Raw genomic sequence first — 22,335 nt, 5'->3', positions numbered from 1 at the left:
TCTGCTTTCCACTAATTTATTAGCACACATTTCAGGCAATCCGGAGTTTGGGAAACATCTACAGCATTGTCTAGCGCAGCCCATTTAAAACGTGCATCTCTGGTCCTCATAGCTGCAGGAGTTCTCAAAGACGCAACAGAAAAAAAAAAACGCGCTCTTTTACCAGGGACTCCTCTTCCGGTCGCATTTTACATCAGAAGGCAGAGAAACTACATTAATAACTCAAATATATCACGATTGAAAATATGGCTGGGTCCAACTCCTTCTAAATCCTCAGGTTTACCACGTTCTGTCATCTGCCAGTCTGGCATTTCTGCTTATCCAGTCGACGCCACGTATCAAAGAGTTATTCACGGCAGATCGTTTTCCAGGCAAGTATCTGAAAGCCTTAACTGTCACCATAAAAGTGTGTGCTATGAGCAGCAAGGCTGACAAATTACAGAAAGTTGTGTAAAAACTGAATTTTAATTAACACTCTCCTCCTCCCACTCCACCAAAAAGAAATTGTGTATTTTCGCCTTTATTTAAGGTGCATTATCTCTATGCTAAGCCTCTATCAGTGCACACTCGAAAAACGGGTGACAACTAGGTATCCGTCACTCCAGCAGGACACCGTAGAATAGCGTCTCTGGTTTAAGAAAAAGACACCAGCGTATTGTATAAAAGGTGTGTTTATTCAATAATCGATACAGACCAAATGCAATTTTTCTGCCTCTCAGTAAAACCGACTTTAAACCGAGGTGCTTGCCAACACTGGATCCGCTGGTACTGTATAGTGGGTATTTTGGCACATTAAAATATGTTCATTTTTTAAAAAAGGAACAAAAGGTTAAAAACAGCTGAAAAAATAAAATTATATTTAAAGGCAAAGACGAGGAATGGTACATTAATTTAAATTTTTGCCATATTATAATAATAAAACAATCACTCGTCTAATTCTTGCTGCAGAGTTTTAACTAGGAGAGCCAGCACTTCACTTGATGCTTTTAGCAAATACGAAGGAGACACTTGCACGGAAACAGCTTGTATATTTTGCACACCCCTCTGAAGGAAAAAAACAGGAAAGCCCGGAATCGACCATTTAGGATAAAACTCACGCCTGGGCATCCCAAGAGTATTTGAAAGTCTGCTACATGGATAAAGCAAGTGTTTAATTACAGAAAACATTCAACGAGTTAAGCATCGCACACCAACTATACCCACTATACAGCATCGGTCGAACACTATTCAAGGGCGGCGGGAACCTCTGGTTATTTGCAGAAAAGAAAGTCAGCTCTCGTATCTCTACTATTCAGAGGGACAACAGTACAAAAACAGTTTCAGCAGTGCCATTCAACATTCGTATCTCCTGAGGTAACGAGACAAACAATTTCACCTACTTTGGTTGGTAGTCCAGCTTTGATCCCAAACACTGCAGAAAAAGAAAAGTAAAACAGGAAAAAAAAACACGAAAAAATGTTTTAGATGGGACTGCTGTTTAAACTCATAACCTCCGACATACGATTTTTTTCCCTTTTTTTGTATTGTCATAACCATCACATGGCTTGTCAGAACATACTGAGCCTAGTAACTGAAAACTCTGTAGATGAACACAATCCGTAGACAGCACTACGCACTGTAAAAAAAAAAAATAATGAACACAAAGTCGCACTGCTTAAATAATCCATCCAGATTATACTGTTGTAACTTAGTAAGTGCCCGGCTTTCCCAATTACAGGGGAATTCACCCAATTTTGTTTTTTTTATATATATACCATGGCGTCACCCTGTTCTCCTCTTATTAGCAGTGAAGGAGACTCACTAGATTTATGAAACCAACGCAGCGAAACCGTTCAGCAAACAGGGCCCTCACACTGCAACAGTGAAACCCTGTTTGATTGGATACATCAGAATGTTATTGTGTCTTTTCTTACATAGTGAAGGAGTTTGGCGAGGACAGCCTTGCAGCTAATGGGTACACCCTCCCCCCTTTTACAGTAGTATCTTTCGGAAAGCTGGACGCACACTTGTGCATGTGTTTTCTAAACAACATCGATAAGTTTTTTTTTTGTCTATTTGTTCATTCCTATATTGTGGGTTAAATGTAAGGCAGACTTCTTGTCCATCCGTGTCCGTCCATCCATTCAAGGCATTGACCGAACGATTCGCTCACTCACTGGGTCACACATGCAGAAAGACCGTGCACCAAGAACCTGGCCGAAACACTACGGTGCCACGTAACTCATGGAAAACAGTTTCGTAGTACTTTCAAGAGTCAGGATATCCAGAACCAGGAGCCCTCAGAAGAGATTCTCTTCGAATATTGCCATTAAGTCGCTCTGAAAATTCATGTCAATTGTAGCCGCCATCTAAATCACAGTAAAGAAAATATGTAAGAAAATGTCTTCCCATGTACAGTTTTCACAGTTTTATATTATAGGATTACATCAGATATACAACACAGAAACAGGTCATCGGCCCAACCAGTCCATGCCGACATTTATGCTCCACTCGAGCCTCCTCCCTTCTTTCCTCATCTAAATCTATCAGAGTAACCCTCTATCTCCCTTCTCCCTCATATACTTGTCTAGCCTCCCCTTAAATGCATCGATACTATTCACTTTAACCACTCCCTGTGGTAGCGAGTTCCACATTCTCACCACTCTTTGGGTAAAGATGTTTCTTCTGAATTCCCTAGTGGATTTCATGGTGACTATCTTATATTGTTTGCCTCTAGATATGATGTTCCCCACAAGTGTCGATTCTGTTGATAATTTAAAACTGCAATTTTTCCTGAAACTTCAAATAATGGCACACTAACGTGGCAAACCACTAAACCCAATTTCTGTTAACCAAAGATATTAAGGGATTTTGGACATAGGCGGGTATATGGAGTTAGGTCGCAGATCATCCGTGATCTCACTGAATGGCGGAACAGGCTCGTGGGGTTAAATGGCCTCCTCCTGTTCCTAAATGGTGCAGGATTCTCAGAAATTTCAACACGGTAAATTCACAATTCTGGGAGGAGGCCCAATGGAGTGGAATGTATACTCTGGACTGCTCTTCCAAGCTTAGCAGAATCCAATGGAAGAGGCCTGCCTGAGAAAAGTATGGGCTGCATTAAGACCAAGAGGGGGCAATGATTTCATGACCAAAGGCAAAAAGTACATTTTAATAATCATCATAGGCAGTCCCTCGGAGTCCCAAAGTGAGTTCTTTGGTGGCTGAACAGTCCAATGAGAGAGCCACAGACCCTGTTACAGGTGGGACAGACATTCGTCGAGGGAAGGGGTGGGTGGGGCTGGTTTGCCGCACGCTCCTTCCACTGCCTGCGCTTGACCTCTTCATGCTCTTTGCGTTGAGAAAACCAGTGGCAAACATTTTAATAAAACAACAACCTGAACAATGACCATTTTCCCATCACTTCCTCTGCAATAAACACTACTGACAACTTCAGGGAATTCCAAATCCTTTAGTCAGCCATAAAACTGCTGAAGAATCAGTCTGAAGTGTCCTGTAGAACTTGGTCAGTTAACCATTCTATCAACCTGGTAAATCATCTTCGTTCTTCAAAAAAAAATCCTGCTCAACACGTTAAGAAAAAAACATCCATCTCGCCCATTTCAATGCACACGATGAGCACAGAGTCAAACCTGGCGTCGCTGGTTTGCAATGGAGGCACTATCCTATCTATATTAAAAGTTAGACCCCCCCCCACCCCCACCACAGCCATTCCCCTATACTAGTGACATTGGTATTGTTCATATCAATGTCTAAATCGACCATTTGGGGCTGAGATGAGGAGACATTTCTTAAAAGGGTTGTGAACCTTTGGAATTCTCTATCCCAGAGAGCTGTGGATGCTCAGTCGTTGAGTATATGTAAGACAGAGAGCAATAGACTTTTGGATACTAAGAGAATCAAGGAATATGGGGTTAGTGAGAGAAGGTGGAGTTGAGGTTGAATATCAGCCATGATCTTATTGAATGGTGGAGCAGGCTCGAGGGGCCAAGTGGCCTACTCCTACTGCTTATGTTCTAATGAAAATCAATCAGCCTCAACTAGCCAGGCATTTTTTTCTCCTCCGCACTATGGAAGCAGCTGGTGATTTGGGGGGAATTGGGAGAATATTTTAATGGGACTATGCAGGTGTGAGCTCCTCCTGCCACACTATTTATTGCTCACTCTCTTGTCACGGGTACTGAAATTTTAAAAATAGTCTCAGAAGGGTCGTCGTAATTTGAAAAAATGTGTTGTGGGAATTTGCTCCACACCTTGAAGCAAATAGTGTGATTACTCACTCTCTCTGTAGCTACTGTTTTAAAACTAAGCATCTGCGGGGAAATGTATAAATTTGAAGCATATGTCAAAATAGAATCAAAGCTTTATTAAATGCATGACATAAAGCAATCCACACGTGCTAAGTCTGAAGATTCACTTCACGCCTTCCTTCCTACTCATCTGCTCAAAATCTTCCGAGATTGGTTACATTGTTGTTCCACAGGATTAACATCTCATTTTTAAATTTGAAGTGCTACCCTAAGAGAAAGGTCCCAAGACACTGTGCCTGGCCAAGCTGGAGTGCAGATTTTAATCTTTCCTGTTGTGGCCTTTAAAGAACAATTGCCAGCAGCAGCCAATTTAAAACACAAACCTTTGCACGATCTCCTATAGGTACCGACACTATTCCATGGACGCTGGAAGCCTTCCACCACTCTGTCAACAGTGCGCGACAGACGTGTGAAAATACTTGGGAGGAGGGCTGGAGAGGAGGTATCTCTCAAACGTTCTGGTGTGTATCTGAATATATTAATCGCAACTTTCAAAAGGGAATTGGATATATACACGGAAAGGAAAAAAAGTGCAGGGCTATGGGGAAAGTGTAGTGGAAGTGGAAGTAATTGGATAGCTCGTTCAAAGAGCCGGCACGGATTTGGTGGGCCGAATGGCTTCCTTCTGTGTTGTAAGATTCTATGTATAAATTTGAAGTCACTACAAATGCAAGCATGTGTCAAAATAGAATCAAAGCTTTATTAAATGCGTGACATAAAGCAATCCACACTTGTGCTAAGTCTGAAGATACACTTCACGCCTTCCTTCTTACATATAGATTGGGCTAACCAAACTGGTAGCAAAGCGGTAGAGGAGGATTTCCTGGAGTGTATTAGGGATGGTTTTCTTGACCAATATGTCGAGGAACCAACTCGAGAGCTGGCCATCCTAGACTGGGTGATGTGTAATGATAAAGGACTAATTAGCAATCTTTTTGTGCGAGGCCCCTTGGGGAAGCGAGACCATAATATGGTAGAATTCTTTATTAAGATGGAGTGTGACAGTTAATTCAGAAACTAGGGTCCTAAACTTAAGGAAAGCTAATTTCGACGGCATGAGCCGTGAATTGGTTAGAATAGACTGGCAAATTATACTTAAAGGAATGACGGTGGATAAGCAATGGCAAACATTTATAGATCACATGGATGAACTTCAACAGTTGTACATCCCTGTCTGGAGTAAAAATAAAACAGGGAAGGTGGCTAAACCGTGGCTAACAAGGGAAATTAAGGATAGTGTTAGATCCAAGGAAGAGAGAGAGATAAATTGGCCAGAAAAAACAGAAAACCTGAGGACTGGGAGAAATTTAGAATTCAGCAGAGGAGGACAAAGGGTTTAATTAGGAGAGGGAAAATAGAGTACGAGAGGAAGCTTGCTGGGAACATAAAAACTGACTGCAAAAGCTTCTATATATATGTGAAGAGAAAAAGATTAGTGAAGACAAACGTAGGTCCCTTGCAGTCAGACTCAGGTGAATTAATAATGGGGAACAAAGAAATGGCAGACCAATTGAACAAATACTTTGGTTCTGTCTTCACGAAGGAAGACACAAATGACCTTCCGGATGTACTAGGGGACTGAGGGTCTAGTGAGAAAGAGGAATTGAAGGATATCCTAATTAGGCGGGAAATTGTGTTGGGGAAATTGATGGGATTGAAGGCCGACAAATCCCCGGGGCCTGATTGTCTGCATCCCACAGTACTTAAGGAGGTGGCCCTAGAAATAGTGGATGCATTGGTGATCATTTTCGAACAGTCTTTAAAAAAAAAAGGTGGGAGAGAGAAAACAGGAAATTATAGACCGGTTAGCCTGACATCAGTAGTGGGGAAAATGTTGGAATCAATTATTAAGAATGAAATAGCAGCGCATTTGGAAAGCAGTGACAAGATTGGTCCAAGTCAGCATGGATTTGTGAAAGGGAAATCATGCTAGACAAATCTTCTGGAATTTTTTGAGGATGTAACTAGTAGAGTGGACAAGGGAGAATCAGTGGATGTGGGGTATTTGGACTTTCAAAAGGCCTTTGACAAGGTCCCACATAAGAGATTGGTGTGCAAAATCAAAGCACATGGTATTGGGGGTAATGGACTGGAGTGGATGGAGAATTGGTTGGCAGACAGGAAGCAAAGAGTTGGGATAAACTCTCGGAATGGCAGGCAGTGACTAGTGGAGTGCCGCAGGGCTCAGTGCTGGGACCCCAGCTCTTTACAATATACATTAATGATTTGGATGAAAGAATTGAGTGCAATATCTCCAAGTTTGCAGATGACACTAAACTGAGTGGCGGTGCAAGCTGTGAGGAGGATGCGAAGAGGCTGTAGGGTGATTTGGACAGGTTAGGTGAGTGGGCAAATGCATGGCAGATACAGTATAATGTGGATAAATGTGAGGTTATCCACTTTGGTGGCAAAAACACGAAGTCAGAATATTATCTGAATGGTGGCAGATTAGGAAAAGGGGAGGTGCAACGAGACCTGGGTGTCATGGTTCATCAGTCATTGAAAGTTGGCATGCAGGTACAGCAGACGGTGAAGGCGGCAAATGGCATGTTGGCCTTCATAGCTAGGGGATTTGAGTATAGGAGCAGGGAGGTCTTACTGCAGTTGTACAGGGCCTTGGTGAGGCCTCATCTGGAATATTGTGTTCAGTTTTGATCTCCTAATCTGAGGAAGGATATTCTTGCTATTGAGTGCGTGCAGCGAAGGTTCACCAGACTGATTCCAGGGATGGCTGGACTGACATATGAGGAGTGACTGGATCAACTGGGCCTTTATACACTGGAGTTTAGAAGGATGAGAAGGGATCTCATAGAAACGTATAAGATTCTGACAGAACAGGACAGGTTAGAAGCGGGAAGAATGTTCCCGATGTTGGGGAAGCCCAGAACCAGGGGATACAGTCTTAGGATAAGGGGTAGGCCATTTAGGACTGAGATGAGGAGAAACTTCTTCACTCAGAGAGTTGTTAACCTGTGGAATTCCCTGCCGCAGAGAGTCATTGATGCCAGACCATTGGATATATTCAAGAGGGAGTTAGGTATGGCCCTTACGGCTAAAGGGATCAAGGAGTATGGAGAGAAAGCGAGAAAGGGGTACTGAGGTGAATGATCAGCCATGATCATATTGAATGGTGGTGCAGGCTCGAAGGGACGAATGACCTACTCCTGTACCTATTTTCTATGTTTTCTACTCAAAATCTTCTGATTGGTCACATTGATGTTCGACAGGATTAACATTTCATTTTTAAATTTGAAGTGCTACCCTCAGAGAAAGATCCCAAGACACTATCCTGGCCAAGCTGGAATGCAGATTTGGTACCTTTCCCCAGTGGCCAACGGTGCAGTGAATGGCCCAGATATTCTACAGCAGGGAATCTAACAGCGCCTGTCATCAGATAGGCTTGCCCTTGCACGTTTAGGTTGAAAGGCTATTCGACCATGGAATGGTAGAAAAGTTGTACTTACACAATGTCCACATACATGCACCTTCCAGGATAGGTCAATGGATAACAGGAACTCATTTTTCCCCCTTCCTAGCTCAGGGGCACCCAGTTCCAACTGCAGTCGCCCGACTGCCACCCACTCGGAAACAGACAGCAGTCAAACCTGGCACTGAGGGATTGGGAGGCGTTTTTGGAATTGGCCCCCCATCTTGGAGATGCACTGGGAACTTACCGCTTCCTTCCGCCTTCGCTCCTGCTCCCGCTTCCTTGCTAGCTCTCGCTGCTGATCCAGCATAGACTGCGAGGTTGGCTGAGAGCTCTGCTGCTGCTGTTGTTGCTGCTGCTGCTGTTGTTGATGATGATGTTGCTGCTGCCTCCGCACTTCCTCGTGCGCTCTCCGAGCACACTCCAAAGCATCCTCCTCGTCTCGACCTCTGCAATCGGGAGCAAAACATGGTCAAAAGTAGCAGACTAGAGCCAGGGCTAATCCTGTTGCGGAGCAGGCTCGAGGGGCCGTGTGGCCTACTCCAGCTCCTATTTATGTTCTTATGTTGAAGTCACACTCATCGTAGTCACAACAGTTTTTGTGATCAGATTAACACATACCCAACCAATACTGTAAACAATGGCCCCGGAGTTCGCTATACTGGGCCAGCTAATGGCATCTACACCTGCCCTTGCACATTCAGGTTTATAAAGTTTTCACGTGGCAACTGGCTGAAAGTGTGAGCTGGTAACGTCGTAGTGAGGGACACAGGGCATCTGGGACCCAAGTGAACAGGTCAAGCCACTGTGCATCTCCTTAACCAATCAGATTGCAGGACTGTGAAATTAACAGCTCGAAAAGGAAGTGTAAATTAGAGTGGGTGAATTCCATGTCAAATGGTTACAGAAAGATAAATGGAGGGGAAAAAAAAAGATTGGATTGAGAAAAAAGGCAGGAAAGTAAAAAGTTTTAATTTTAAATGTTGCATTTTTAAAATCTCCAACAATTAAAAGCTGAAGGAATGAGACTCCACACTTATAAATAGTTCATTTTCAGTGCCAGAGAGGTCGTTCGCAGAAATTTAACACATCCCATCATTAAACGAGTACGTAGACTGGAATAGAAAGTCAACTGTGGAGCGAATTTAGTTTGTATTTACCACGCAATTGCAGCAGCTTAATGCCATTTAATGCATTGCAATGGTGAGGCAGACAGCACAGTGCTATTTTCGCTAAGCGGGGCAACACATCTCAGATAGCAACTTCTAGATTTTTGAGTTTAAGCCCACATCTGCCCCTCACCAGAAGTTGCTGTACCATTTGCGCATGAACAGCGAGCGCTGTGAGTGTCACTGTTATTTTGACAGGAAAATCTGAGCTTGACAAATTCCAAATCTCCAGATGCCTCCGAGCGCACCCTCTGTTAAAGAGCTGGAGGTCAGTGCCGGGCCGAACCAGAAGGGGGCAACACCGAGTACTTATTAGCCCGCGGCAAGAAAGGAAGCCGATGAGGCAGAGAGATCTTTATTCTGCTCGATGCCTGTTCCTTGGTGACCTTCAGTGCCACACAAGGTGTTGCTCTGAGCTGCAAGTCTTCCTGGCACCAGATAGTGCTAAAGATTTCTCGTTCCACCAGAGGGTGAAAGGATTTTACGGGCAACAGGTTCACAAATGGCTGCTGCAAATCACTGGCAATAAGCACATGTAGCTAAACATAGGCGCTATACGTTAAGGATGGTTTATATTTAACGATGCAACCGAGGCAAAACATAGGGTTGATAATTCGAAGAAACAAAAAAGCCGGACTTGCCGTTGCTTCTCCTGCTCTATTCGGAGACGCTCTTTTTCCGCTGCCTCCTGTTGCATTTTACGGAACTCCTCCTGTGCTTTCAGCGCCTTTTCCCGCTCCTCTTTCTCTCGTGCTGCTCGCCTAAACTGCTCAAAGCTGTCACTTGACGATTTTGCCGTGGATGAGGGAGTGGAAGGAGTCTTCTTAACCAGACTTGCCCAAGAGCCCATGTTCTTGATCTTGAGATCCTAAAGCACACATACACAAAGAATGTATAACGGCATGGTGAGTACAAGGTGCAATGAACTCTCAGGTGCTCGACAGGTTTGAGAAACTAAAAAGGTAGTCAGGGAAAACCAGGCGTGTGTACAATTTAAGGGCACTAAAGAGAAGTAATTTCAAAAACATAAACTGCAATTGTGTCTGCAAACTGTTATTTTAAAAATATACATCAGAACACTTAATGACAGTTCATTCTTGTATAACTAAGTCTCTCATTAATCCAGTTGCATGGACTTGAAAGACCACTTGTTGGGGATGGGGAAGAAACCAAAAATTAGGGAGACAAAAAATGCATTTCAGAAGATAAATAAAAGCTTCACGACGACCTTAGGGGATAAAGGCACCTTGGTGCTATGCTGTACAGATCAGAAAGTCCCACGTTTTGGTCTGTGTTGTAAGCAAATCGGGGCCTGGGGGTGTTTGGAACAGTGTAATAAGCCTCATAGCCACAGGGATGGGAAAGAAAATGAAAAAAGCCTGGGATTCGGATCAATGTTCCTGCTATTTGTTTCTGGGCGCACAGCCCCTTTAATGAGCTGTGCGGCCCATTCAAATTATTGCGCATTTGTGGTTTATTCCATTTAAAAGCTGGCGGGCGGCCTGCACAAGACCTCCAGACCGTTGCGTGGCCACATGGCTCAACAGGAACATCGATTCGGATTGCTATTTAATGATCCCCGCTGGAAAGTTTGTGGGTGACAGTCAGGCGAGGACAGAGCTGGGCTCAGCTGCAATGGGCGGGGAGCTCACCATTCCAGGCTCATACCTGAAGAATGGTCAATCAGCCACCACTTGCGTAAGCGCATTCCAGCAAGGGTCACTGCCTTCAGGAGAGGAGCAAAAAAAAAAAAGAGGGCAAACTGGGGAGAAAGAAAAGGACAAGAGCACATTAGCCTCGCTCACCTTTTTGGGAGCGACAGGAGTTTTGGGCGTTTGTTGTTTCTGCTTGTCTTTGTCCTGAGGAGAAGGCTGCGTGCTGTGTTCTGGAGGTCGAATCACTGGCCCAGCAACGTCCATGTGTTTCATCTCTGGTCCTGTAGGAAGAAATTGTCCGAGATGGTTCAAATTCATCCTGCAACTGCACAGTAGCCATCCACATTGGACTATTTCGGGAACAGTACAGTGAGACCCGGCAGTTTTGGAAGGTAGCTGAAGGAGCATTTTCTGGCTTATCCGGCTAGAATCCGAATGAAATTGACTGGCAGAAGGGTCTTTTATGTTGGGAGGTACGTGAAGAGTACAAAATACAGAAGGCCACAAAGCCCACATATTCCAAAAGGTCCGAGCCTTTTATTTTTTTACGTTCCAGGTGGTATAACCATTTCAGATTAAACTTAAAACGGCACATCCTAACCAGCTCCAATAATTCCTAAACTATAATTTAAATGTATATATAAAAGCCTGGAATAGTTAGAACATTGGTGCCCAGTTATAAATCTTGTATGTGTAAACATTTGTTGTCGTACTTCATCCGGTCACACGTTTTGATCATGCTTTTATGTCAACACTTAAATTGCCTTAGAATGCACATTTTGTATGTGATTTATAAGGATGATACCAGAACTAAGAGTCTATACTTATCAGGAAATATTGAACAGGCTGGAGCTTTTTTCTCCAGAAAGGAGAAGGCTAAGGGATAAGAAATCTTCAAGATTCTGAAAGGATTTGATAGGGTAGATGTAGAGAGAGAGAGAGAGAGAGAGAGAGAGAGAGAGATGTTTTCACTTGTGGGGGAATCCAAAACTTGAGGACATGAATAGAAGATAGTCACCAACAAATCCAATAGAGAATTCAGGAGAAACTTCTTTATCCAGAGAGTGGTTCGAATGTGGAACTCGCTACCACAGGGGGTAGTTGAGTCGAATAGTATAGGGGAAAGAAGGATAAACACAAGAGAGGATATATTGATAGGATTGGATGGAGTGATGGGGGGAGGCTTGTGTGAAGCTTAAACCAGTTGGGCTGAATGGCATGCTTCTGTGCTGTACATTCTATGTAAACAGTTGATTGTAATTATGTAGCTGCGGATTCGGGCCAGCAGGCAGCGCTGTGGAGCGAGTTTAATCGGCATCCTGTATTTAAAAGAACCGATTCATCACTTGACCGTGAGCAATATTGTAGGTAGTTTACCAGGCTCTAGCTGAAAATACCAGGCACACAATGTCAGGAATGAAAGGGCCATGATGTACCGTTTGCAGTTGTTTCTGGCCTTGGACAACAGAGCATGTTTCTGTAGCTTCGCTGTAAAGCCATACAGGAAGATAGCCTGGAAACACATGGACCTGCACAGATAGTCAGACTTCAATTTTGTTTTAAAAGCTGGCAAGCGGCCTGCACACGTACAAAAGACCACCACATTATAAAGCTTTAGAAGGTACTAGCTGGACTGCGCCTCAGTTCCAGAAGGGATGGGTGTCGACAGTTTTGTCGACAGCCACGCGATCTCTAATGTCCATTAATATACAGAAACTCGTTTACTTACTGTGCCCCAGGTGTGGAGGAGGTTTGCCTCCCTCCCTCTGTTTTGATGGCTCCTGGCGCATCGAAGGGCTAAATGGCTCATTGCGGATTGCCGGTGAAGAATGACTCTTCTCTTCTTTCACGCTTACCATCGGTTGCGATTGCACTATTGAGGGAGTTCGGGGTTCCTACAAAAGAATAAATCTTCCTTAGACCATGGCAAACCAACCCAGGCCGCTGAGATGAAAGTCTCCACATGACTGGGCCGTAAGGCCCGTGAAGTGAAAAAGTGCAGTCTCAATCTGGTCCTCATGGGCACAAGCCCACAGCACAATGGGTGCCCATAATGGCACTAACTGGCAGCATCAAACCAAACAGAACAGCTGCTGTGCGAAATTAGGGTGGAGGGGTACCATCTGGTCAGAATATAAAGAAAAAATAATTGTAGAGAGGAAACTTTGCTCTGTATCCTACCAGGTTGTATGTACTTGGCAAGGGGGGGGGGGGCTGGACGAGGTGACAAGTTCTGAGGTGGTCCATTCCCCAGTTCTAACCTGCCTTACCATTAATACATTTCCAGAAATAGGTATCCAGCCAAACCCGAATACAGCAACTTTCTGAAAGACAATGACAGAAACCCTTTCTAATGCTCGCAAGATGGGGCAGTGGGCTTGCATACAACACCATGCTCCACGCACTGGAGGTCTACGCAGCAAAGACTCCGATAGACAAGTTTCTCCCAGGCATAGCACCAGTTTAAAAGTGTAAATCAGGGAGCAAGGTTCAGAGGGCAAGTCACACCGGGCCATCTCTGACACAACTGTGAGCGACATGGAAGGTGGGCATTTAATGAGGAATTGGTATGCCTGTGCCCTAACTCGCACCAAGTCCCGCTCATCCATCACCCCTGTGCTCAACTGACCTACATTGGCTTCCGGTTAAGCAATGCCTGGATTTCAAACTTAGAAAATAGGTGCAGGAGTAGGCCATCCGGCCCTTCGAGCCTGCACCACCATTCAATAAGATCATGGCTGATCATTCCTTCAGTACTCCTTTCTTGCTTTCTCTCCATACCCCTTATTTTCAAATCCCTCCATGGCCTCGCCTCTCTCTCTCTCGAATCTCTTCCAGCCCCACTTTCTCCCGAGATGTCTGCGCTCATCTAATTCTGCCCCTTGAGCATCCCTGATTATAATCCCTCAACCATTTGTGGCCGTGCTTTGTTGCCTAGGCCCCAAGCTCGAACTCCCTGCCTAACCCTCTCGGCCTCTACCTCTCTTTCCTCCTTCCAGACACTCCTTAAAACCTCCCTCTTTAACCAAGCGGTCACCTGCGCTAATTTCTACTTATGCGGCTCACATAAGTATTATGTTTTATCTCTCAATACTCCTGTGAAGCACCTTGGGACGTTTCACTACGTTAAAGGCGCTATATAAATACAAGTTGTTGTTGTAAGCAGCACAGTGGGAGGTCTGGAGGGGCGGGAACTAGAATTAAAACATGGATGGGTAGAGAAATGGAATGCTGCATATACATGTAGTTAAGGCCAGTAAATTGGCAATGTCAAGTTAAAAGGTACACCAATTGCAGCCGATCCAGATAAACGGATAAACTGTAAATTCCTCAGCAATTAATTTTTTGTTGCTGCCCAGATATTATATTTATACCCGACATTCTGAAGAACATGATGTATGGGAATTATCAGTTCTTAACGATTATACATTTAGTTACAATTTAACGGATAGCTTTGGAAGTTGAGGGTCACGGCCACTCCCCACAAAAAGTAAAACCCGAACTCGCTTCAGAAAAGTATCTGAATTTTGTCTCCCTCCCAGCATTAGAGGTTTACACAGTGATTAAAAGTACGCAAAGTACACAATTAAAAACCTAACCAGATAAGTGAGCACATTTTTACAGCAAACCGAAAGGAATTGACTGCACTTTGATTGTTTCCCTGCCTTCGATCACTTGAACTGTTCCACTCAGCTGTGACTGAAGGCTTCATTAGCACAGAACAGCTTCAGGGAAAATGCAGCAGATATCTATAGCAACAGCGCCGAGGGGAGATGGCTCTCAAATGGCAGCCGTTTCAGACGTGGCAGCCAGATTGTGTGGGGGGATGTGAAGAGAGGGAGAGGAGGGATGGACAAAAACTGGGTCCATTTTCACCACAGCCATTCTGTTGAGATGTACAAGTTGGAAATGGTCTGGCAAAGCTTTCGCTAATGATTATATATTATATATAATCAATCATATATAGTGACCATTGCTGCTGTACCCGACATTCATAATGTACCAGTGCTAACAGGATGGTCACAAACAATGCTTTTTAAATGCTTCAGCTGATTAGAGCAATAAATAAGTGAACCGTACAAACCACAAAGGCCCCAGACTTGATCCCGAGTCTGTGCTGATCTCAGCGGGAGCAGTGGCCTGGGAATAAAGACTGCCTAGGGTTCCCGCTCCTAATCGCTATCCAGTGAATCCTGCTGAGTGCGCACATGCTCCGTCGGGTCAGAACATGATCTAGGCTCCGGTTTGGTATTCCCAGTGGTTGAATTGCCTAGCAATGCTCACTTGTCTAGGCACACATTATTTGAGCTGAGTGCATTATTCCCCACCTCCTGTATCGCTGCAAGGGGAGAGATACCTTCAGGAGAAGGTTGACAGGGGAGAGGTTGGAAAAATAATTATGCACTCACCAGACACACGAGTAGAATGGACTATACGCCGCGCCATGTTACATTGCACTAAAGTCACTAATACCAATTTTGTTTACCTGTTTCTTAGTCTGTACAGTTCTTGGTGGTGACTGGACAAGGGTTGGAAATTGTGGCAACGGTGGGGAATGCATCAAGAGCGGGGAGGACACATCTGCCATATGAGCTGAGGAAAAATAAAGCATCAAAAATCAACAGTGTCAAAAAACAATTTTCCATCGAAACAATCAGTGCGTGTGAATTTGGACTCCCTTCTCTCTGGATTACAGGTGAAGTTTGTGCACGGGAGTTATCTTTTTGCTTTATTCTTTATATGTGCAAGAAATCTACAACGGGGTGGACACCTTGCAACCAGTCAGTAGAATAAGCCTATTTTCACACACACCCCAAACATTAATAGCACCTATGTTCCCTGTGAGCTGAGAGGCCGCACAGCTATCTGCCAGTCTCTAGTAGCTGGGACCGCTTTTTCAGATTGCAATTTTGTGAACACGCCAAACTTCGAATGGGCCGGAAGGGACCACACACCCCCCAAAAAAAAATTAGAGTAACATTGGATAGCACACCCACCCCACATCAAGGAAACTCTCTATAGATGTCGCCTGGCCTGCTGAGTTATTGCAGCATTTTGTGTTTGTATTTCAAGGAATCAATTTACGGTTCAACAAATCATGCAGCACAGGAGGCCATTTGGGCCATCGTGTCTGTGCTGGCTTGTTGAGAGCTCTCCAGTTAGTCCCACTCTCCCTGCTCTTTCCCCACAGCCCTGCTTTTTTAATTTCCTTTTCAAGTATTTATCGAATTCCCTTTTGAAAGTTGCTATTGATATATTCAGATAGAAACAAGAAAATGTACGAGATTCCTCCCCCCCCGTATTTCCACACATTTGTCACGCACAATTGGCATTGTGATGGAAGGATTTTTGCAAGGCTCCTTACCAGTGGAGTAGGGGTCAGGTTTCGGCTGTCGTGGTGAGTGGTGATGCTGGATGACTTGCTGGGGTTTCGCCTGCTGGGGAGGCTGGTGCTGCGGTTGCTGTGGCTGCGGTTGCTGGATATGGGATGGAAACTGCATAGACTGCATGTGAAGTGGCCTGGGTTGATGCTGCTGCTGTTGATGCACCTGCTGCGGGGGTAGAGCTAGAGGCTGGGGGTGCGGCAGAGGCTGGGGGTGCGGCAGAGGCTGGGGGTGCGGCAGAGGCGGCTGGGGCTGACTGTGGACTGGCAGGGGCGGGGGCTGGGACGAGGTCTGGACTGTGGAGAGGAGCGGGGTCTGATTCTGGGCCTTCTGCAGCTGCTGCAGGTACAGGTGCATCTGACTGGGATGTAGGGGGATGGTGAGACGAGGCGGCGGCTCTTCCTCTTCCAGCATCGCCGGCGGCTGCGTCATCTGTGGTGGCTGTAGTATAGGCTGTGGGACCATGGGTGGGGACTGTGCAACGGGCCGTGGCTGTTTCGGAGGTAGTGGTGCAGCTTTACCGCTGGGTCTGGATGGCTGTTGAGGCAGACTACTGTGCAAAGCTAGAAGGAAAAAATATCACAAAAGGTGAGACTGTTATTGTGATTTGAAAAGAAACAAGTTCAGTATACAATAGTAGAACCTCATCACAAGATAGTTATGGATGTGGAAGGCCATTCGGCCCATTAAAATTCACTGACCCAGAAAGATTTTCCCGTCTCCGCCCTCTTGCAGCTTCCAGCTCCTTTATAAATGATGCCAGGGTTTATCCCTCCACTACTCTATCCGGAATTCTATTAATCATTCCGAGTCGAGAACGGTTTCTTGACATCATTACCCATTACCAGTTTAAATCCAACTCTTCTAACTTAATATTTGGAACCTTGGATTTATCTTTCCCATTTCCTCAACGGTCACTCCCCAGAACACCTCTTTTGCAAGCTGAAGAGCCCTTGCCTCTTCAATTGTTCAGCATAACTCAGCCTTGTGTCATTGGGAAACAACTTCCTGGCTTTTCTCTGCAAGGCCGCCCTTCATTTCCATCCCACCCCAACCTCTGCAAAGCAGAGGAACTGAACCGTAGTAAGCAGATCTCTATTCACATTTGCCCCAATGACTCTGACCAGTTTAGGTTTGTGGGAGTGAGAAACAGCGGCTGGGCGCATAGAGAAAGCAAGGATAAGAAGCCCATATATACAAAATCAACAGGCTGGATGCCAGTGCACTGGTTAAGGCACGTAAATATGTACCTATCAATGACGTTGCTGCATTTAGTTAGCATATGGGTACCGATAACACTATGATGAAAATAAAGAGGGGAAAAAGAATTATACTTAAGCCACCACACTGCGTGGCGTTTTTCCAGAGTTCAAGTGGATATGGAACAGAAATTCGATCCATCCAGCATGGAACCTTCACTGAAGCCCAGTGGAAGAATGGCTACGCTGCGACTTCACAAAACCTCTCCAGCTTGACGCCGTGCTTTACTAAAAGTCTGGCAATGAGACAGCCCGCGTGCCACGCACCTGGAGGAGACACTACCGAATGCTGGGTGAGGTGAGGGGGCGAGTGCTGCTCAGACGGTGGCGGCAAATGCGTCTGCAGCTCGCTCTGGTGAGAAAGGTGCATCATGGGCTGGCCAAAGTGCGGCATGGCGTCGTAGGCGTTGGTCAACAGCTGCGGCTCCATGATGGGAAGGGAAGTGGGTACAAACTGCGGAGGGGACTGTTTCATCGGCTGCGGCTGCTGATGGTGGTGGTGGTGCTGCGGAGAGAAGGAAGACATTCTTCATTGGAGAGTTTTGGGCAATGAATGTTGCAATCGATAAAAAGTTTGTTGCAAGGTTACCAGTTTAATTTTAATCCCCTGTCAGACACGCGAGGCTTGTGTGACCATTCAAGATGCTGAATGCATTTTCCGGTATTTGTTCTCAAATTTTGGTATTTTCTCTCCAGCCCTCCTCATCCAACATCTAATTGTAACCACCCTTGCCAGGCCTCGTCTAACGTCACTTTGAGCCAGCTGCTGGCATACTGAAGTGACCCGGACAAGATAACACCACTCCATACCATGCCACACGCCTCTTCCTTCCTCCAAAGCAGACAGCGACTGGCCTCCAACCTTGTACATGTGCACACAGTGAATGGGGACTGATAACTCTCAAGGAACAAATCTGCACCTCCCAACTTCTCTGGTGTAGCAAACGGGCCAGTGCATCACACACTGCAGTACTCCAAACAGGCTGATTTATAACTTCAAAATAATGTGCACTATGTGCTCAGATTTTGAAACATTGGCCTTGGAGAGTGTTCTGTTGGAAATGCACAATCTAAAACTCACTTTTAAAGATAAACAAACAGTAGCTACAGTGACAGTGGAGGCCACCGCAACCATCTCCCCCAGTCTCATGGGCTTTCTCTGAGGGAGGAAGGAAGGGGGGGAGGGAAGGGGAAAGATTAGAATCAGCAGGGTTCATGCTTTTAATTGACATCCTTTAGGGAAGATGGTTGGGGTGGGGTGGGGGGGGGGGGATGGAAATTAATTAGGTCTGGAGTTTATATTAGTGTTGCCTCTGTAGTTAAGGCAGGCTAAACGTCAGCCCAATGTGCAATTGGATTCCCACATGACACGCTGAATAATCTGTCTTCCTGTGCTAGAACCCACCGTACCGCCAGTTCTAAAAATGGATCTTGGGCAACCATCGGCGCACTGAAATAACCTTTCCAGATTTATTAAGACCGGTCTTATTAGCCACCAGTTTCCACAAGTCTGGCAAATTTCCTTTGGTGGTGCAGCTGACTGCACGAGACCCTGGCGTCAGGAGTCCACGACACCAGCGCAAAAAGAAAACAAAAAAAAAAACTATCTCCTGCAGGTAACCGAGCTTAGCCAAGTTCTGGTTTGGCAATATTAACCTTTCAAATTCACCATTTGATAAACGTTGAAAATAAAACCTTTACAACAAGCTGAGCTGATGAGCTCCGTAGCGTAAATGGATGGATTCACAACACCAGCATTCCGCACAAAGATAGCTGTTTGAAGATTATGGGGTGATTCTGATCGAGGTGCTTAAAAGATTCGATAGGGTAGATACGGAGAAACCTCTGCCCGGGGAATCAAGAACGATGGGACATAATCTTAAAATTAGAGATAGGCTATTTAGGAAGGATATCAGGGTGCAGGGTAATAAAAATCTGGAACTCTCTTCCCTCAAAAGGCCTCCAAAAGGCTGGGGGTCAAGTGGAGTTTGAGACCGAGATCGACAGTTAGGTAAGGGTATCAAGGGATATGGATCAACGGTGAGTAAATGGAGTGAGGTACAGATCAGCCATGGTCTAATTGAATGGCAGAGCATGCTCGAGGGATAAATGGCCTACTCCTGTGTTCCTAATCTAAAGGTTCCGATTTGCAGATTTCTGGTGACAAGTAGTCACCAGCAGAGCTGAAAAACACATGGAAGGGAGGAGTTGGTAGGTCACAAACTTGTTTATTTTAAACCCCATCACTTGGAAAAGTTAACGTTTGCTGAATTTGACCGTTGACAATGGCACATTAACTAAAATGCTTTGTGATTTTGTAGCTCTCTCAAACTTGTGTCATATCAAGCGGTTAAGAAGCAAAGAAAATCATTGTTTAAACATTTTACCAAGGCTTCAAATGTTTTGAATTCCCCAAAAGGGCTTTTGGGAAACATTAGATGTTTTCTCTCACACTGGATTACAGTTCTACCACTCCCAAGTGTAGGACTACATTTCCACACCCCCGCGCCCCCCTCCTTTTTTCTCCCCTGTTCTGCCCCCAGAACTATTTTTTCTGCACCATCTCTGGCGGAGACTGCAGCAGGCAATCTGTTCTCAAGGCCTTTGATGACATCACTCAAGCCAGGCACTAAGAGGTGCAGGGAGCAACAAGAATCCCAGGCATCAAATTTCCCTCCTGTGACATTAGCCCAGTTCAGCAGTTGCTGAGATCCGCCAGCAGCCTATTGGGGGGGGAGGGGGGGGGGGTAAAATCCTGCACCTCTAACACACCATACTCCAGAAGCATGCAGCTTCTGATAAATTTAGCCATTTTTCCCACCCTAAAAGTAAATATCTTGAGTATTAGGGCCTTGCTATTATACCTTAAGCAAAAAGGCAAGCTGTGAGATCATGCTCACAATTCCCCACAGAGAGCTTCCAATCTCGGTTCAATTCTCGTGGCGGGGAGGAGCTATAAATGGACCAGTTTTGAACACATCAGGAGAACTGATTGCCTGTCTTTCCTCTTGGATAAGAGAATAGTGTTCATTGCTTAGGAGCGACAGGTCAACCTTAGGCTGACTGGGTGGTTGGTTTGGCGGGCAGGGGGGGGGCGAGAGAGTGAAAGAAACTGTCTTGGAATCTTGGAATTGTACTTGCTTATTTTAATGCCGATTTTAAAAGCAGCAACTTAAAAGGTGATGCTTAAATCCCAACCCACCCCAGCAGTAAACAAACAGCACGCAGTCTCAGCCCGTTGGTTATTCCTACCTTCTTCTGCTCCCGTCCAGAGCGACTCCTGTGGCTGCCATGTTTGGCTTTAGGTGGCATCTCTGCAGAAGAGAGTTGAAATTGAGATGTGCTGGCTGATGGACAACCATATCTAATCCAAAATGTACACAAAAGAGCTCCAGGCGACATTTTTGTTCTCTTTAAACAGCTCTAACAGAGGACAAGCGCACAGCAGATTACAGCAAGGGTTGTGCTTACACCCCCCAAAAAAAATGTATAGCAGCCGTTGCTGTCGAGTAGGAATTTAACTTATTTTTTAATAAGTCTGGCTGTAGGTTATGAATTTTACCCCCTTGGTTTTCATCCATCGGCAGCCATTAACTGCCTCCGCTTGCACCAGTTGAAGATCTCTCCTCTGGATTGTCCACTTCCCCCTAGGGATCTGACTTATGCCTCAATTATCCTTGGGAACAATAATTCCCAGTCCTCCCAGCATCACTCGGTCCTACTCTCCATGGGAGATCAGCCAGCCCATCTGAGAAATACCTGCAATAGAAGCCTCTTAATTGGGACCCCCTTTTGGGAAATCAGGCTCATTATCCAGTCGTTTTCTATTCATGCTCGACTTGCTGAGATTTCCAGCATTTTCTGTTTTTAGTTCAGATTCCAGCATCCGCAGTATTTTGCTGTTGTATATGCTATTAATATATGCGCTGGCTGCACGATAACATATCCCCTCCGTGCTCAAGAATTAAGCTCAGTTCTACTGTTTCCTATTTAGGTGTGTTGTTGTTCTTTGGGTGTGGTCCTCGGCTTCCCTCCCCCCACCCAATATAGCCGCCTTTCCTTTCTCTAAAGGGACACAGGCAACCCCTTTCTAGGTTTTGTAACTAACTGCAAGGATGCGGAAGGCATCCACCAGACAAGGAGGTGACTTGTTTACAATCAACATGTTTCCTTTGTTCAATGTGATGGTTAAGTCACCATCATGTGGGCAACTGTGAATGTAAACCGGTGCCCAACAATCCTCTGGGTTCATTGTCCCATCTCTTGGCGAGGTTTATTTGCTGACAGCTTCACACCCTCTAAACTCACTCAAGCTGGCTCTTCTAAATCCAGCAGCAGGCGGTTGTGTAACATCAACTCCACTGTGCAAACAGTATTTTATCTGCGCGTGAAAATCAACGTGCATCGCATCAGTGTGTCTGGTTAACTACACACAAATGAGACTGCTTTTGTCCATTGTGCTTCCAGCTTCTGATCCAATGATGAGTTAACCACAGGATCACCATTTCCCCCAATGTTGTGCAATGGCAGTCCGAGAGCAGATGTTCCTTTTTAACTAACATTCTCATCAACAGGGCACGTGTTTATATAATACTGTACCCGTGGGTTAACAGAGTTGCAATCAAATCTATTGAGGATTGCTTCTGGCAGAGGTAAGATGGCGATTTTCAAATGCAGGTACAACACACCATTATAAACAAGAGTCCACAGGGGTTAAAGGAACACTGATGTTTACAGCTCTGTGCACACGAGCAGGTACTGGCATAATGTGGGTTCTGTCTTTGTTCACTGCCACCCCTGCCCAGAGAGCACAGCTACACAGGTTTACTACATAAATCATGGTGGAGTGCTTTATTGCATTATCCTGTAGAAAGGATCTAGTCAAATGATACGAGACACTTCCTCTAAAGCAGTCAACAGCACATTTCAACACAAGTTCGGTTATGAATGCTGAAAAATCCACCAACAAAATGAGTGATGCTAAACTTTTCAACACTATGGTAGTCCCTTAACTGCTATAAAAAATACTTGTGGTCAAAACACAAAACTGTTTTACATCTGAGTAGCAAGCAATACAGGTGGAAGCAACATTAAATTGTTTGAGGAAGTTGCTCATCTATCCTGCCCCCAA

General features: G+C 45.1%; 1 protein-coding gene across 10 annotated transcripts in view; it reads right to left on the bottom strand.

Moving 5' to 3' along the window:
- Positions 1 to 653: 653 nt before the first annotated feature.
- brd4 (bromodomain containing 4) overlaps positions 654 to 22,335 on the bottom strand; it is a 194,293-nt gene continuing 172,611 nt past the window's right edge. For all 10 annotated transcript variants that reach the window (XM_070867331.1, XM_070867335.1, XM_070867329.1 and 7 more), the window contains 9 exons: positions 20,457 to 20,518; positions 17,472 to 17,709; positions 15,927 to 16,508; positions 15,048 to 15,154; positions 12,291 to 12,456; positions 10,712 to 10,842; positions 9,548 to 9,774; positions 7,985 to 8,186; positions 654 to 2,348 (listed from right to left, as the gene is read on the bottom strand). In XM_070867331.1, the coding sequence (XP_070723432.1) occupies positions 2,280 to 2,348; positions 7,985 to 8,186; positions 9,548 to 9,774; positions 10,712 to 10,842; positions 12,291 to 12,456; positions 15,048 to 15,154; positions 15,927 to 16,508; positions 17,472 to 17,709; positions 20,457 to 20,518 (1,784 nt within the window). In that variant the 3' untranslated portion in view covers positions 654 to 2,279. The remainder of the gene's footprint in view (positions 2,349 to 7,984; positions 8,187 to 9,547; positions 9,775 to 10,711; positions 10,843 to 12,290; positions 12,457 to 15,047; positions 15,155 to 15,926; positions 16,509 to 17,471; positions 17,710 to 20,456; positions 20,519 to 22,335) is intronic.

This window comes from Pristiophorus japonicus, chromosome 24 (assembly GCF_044704955.1).
Source record: "Pristiophorus japonicus isolate sPriJap1 chromosome 24, sPriJap1.hap1, whole genome shotgun sequence".
In the NCBI taxonomy this organism is placed as follows: Eukaryota; Metazoa; Chordata; class Chondrichthyes; family Pristiophoridae; genus Pristiophorus; species Pristiophorus japonicus.
Note: the sequence above shows the minus strand (reverse complement) of the source record. Positions and strands in the feature narration are given on the sequence as shown.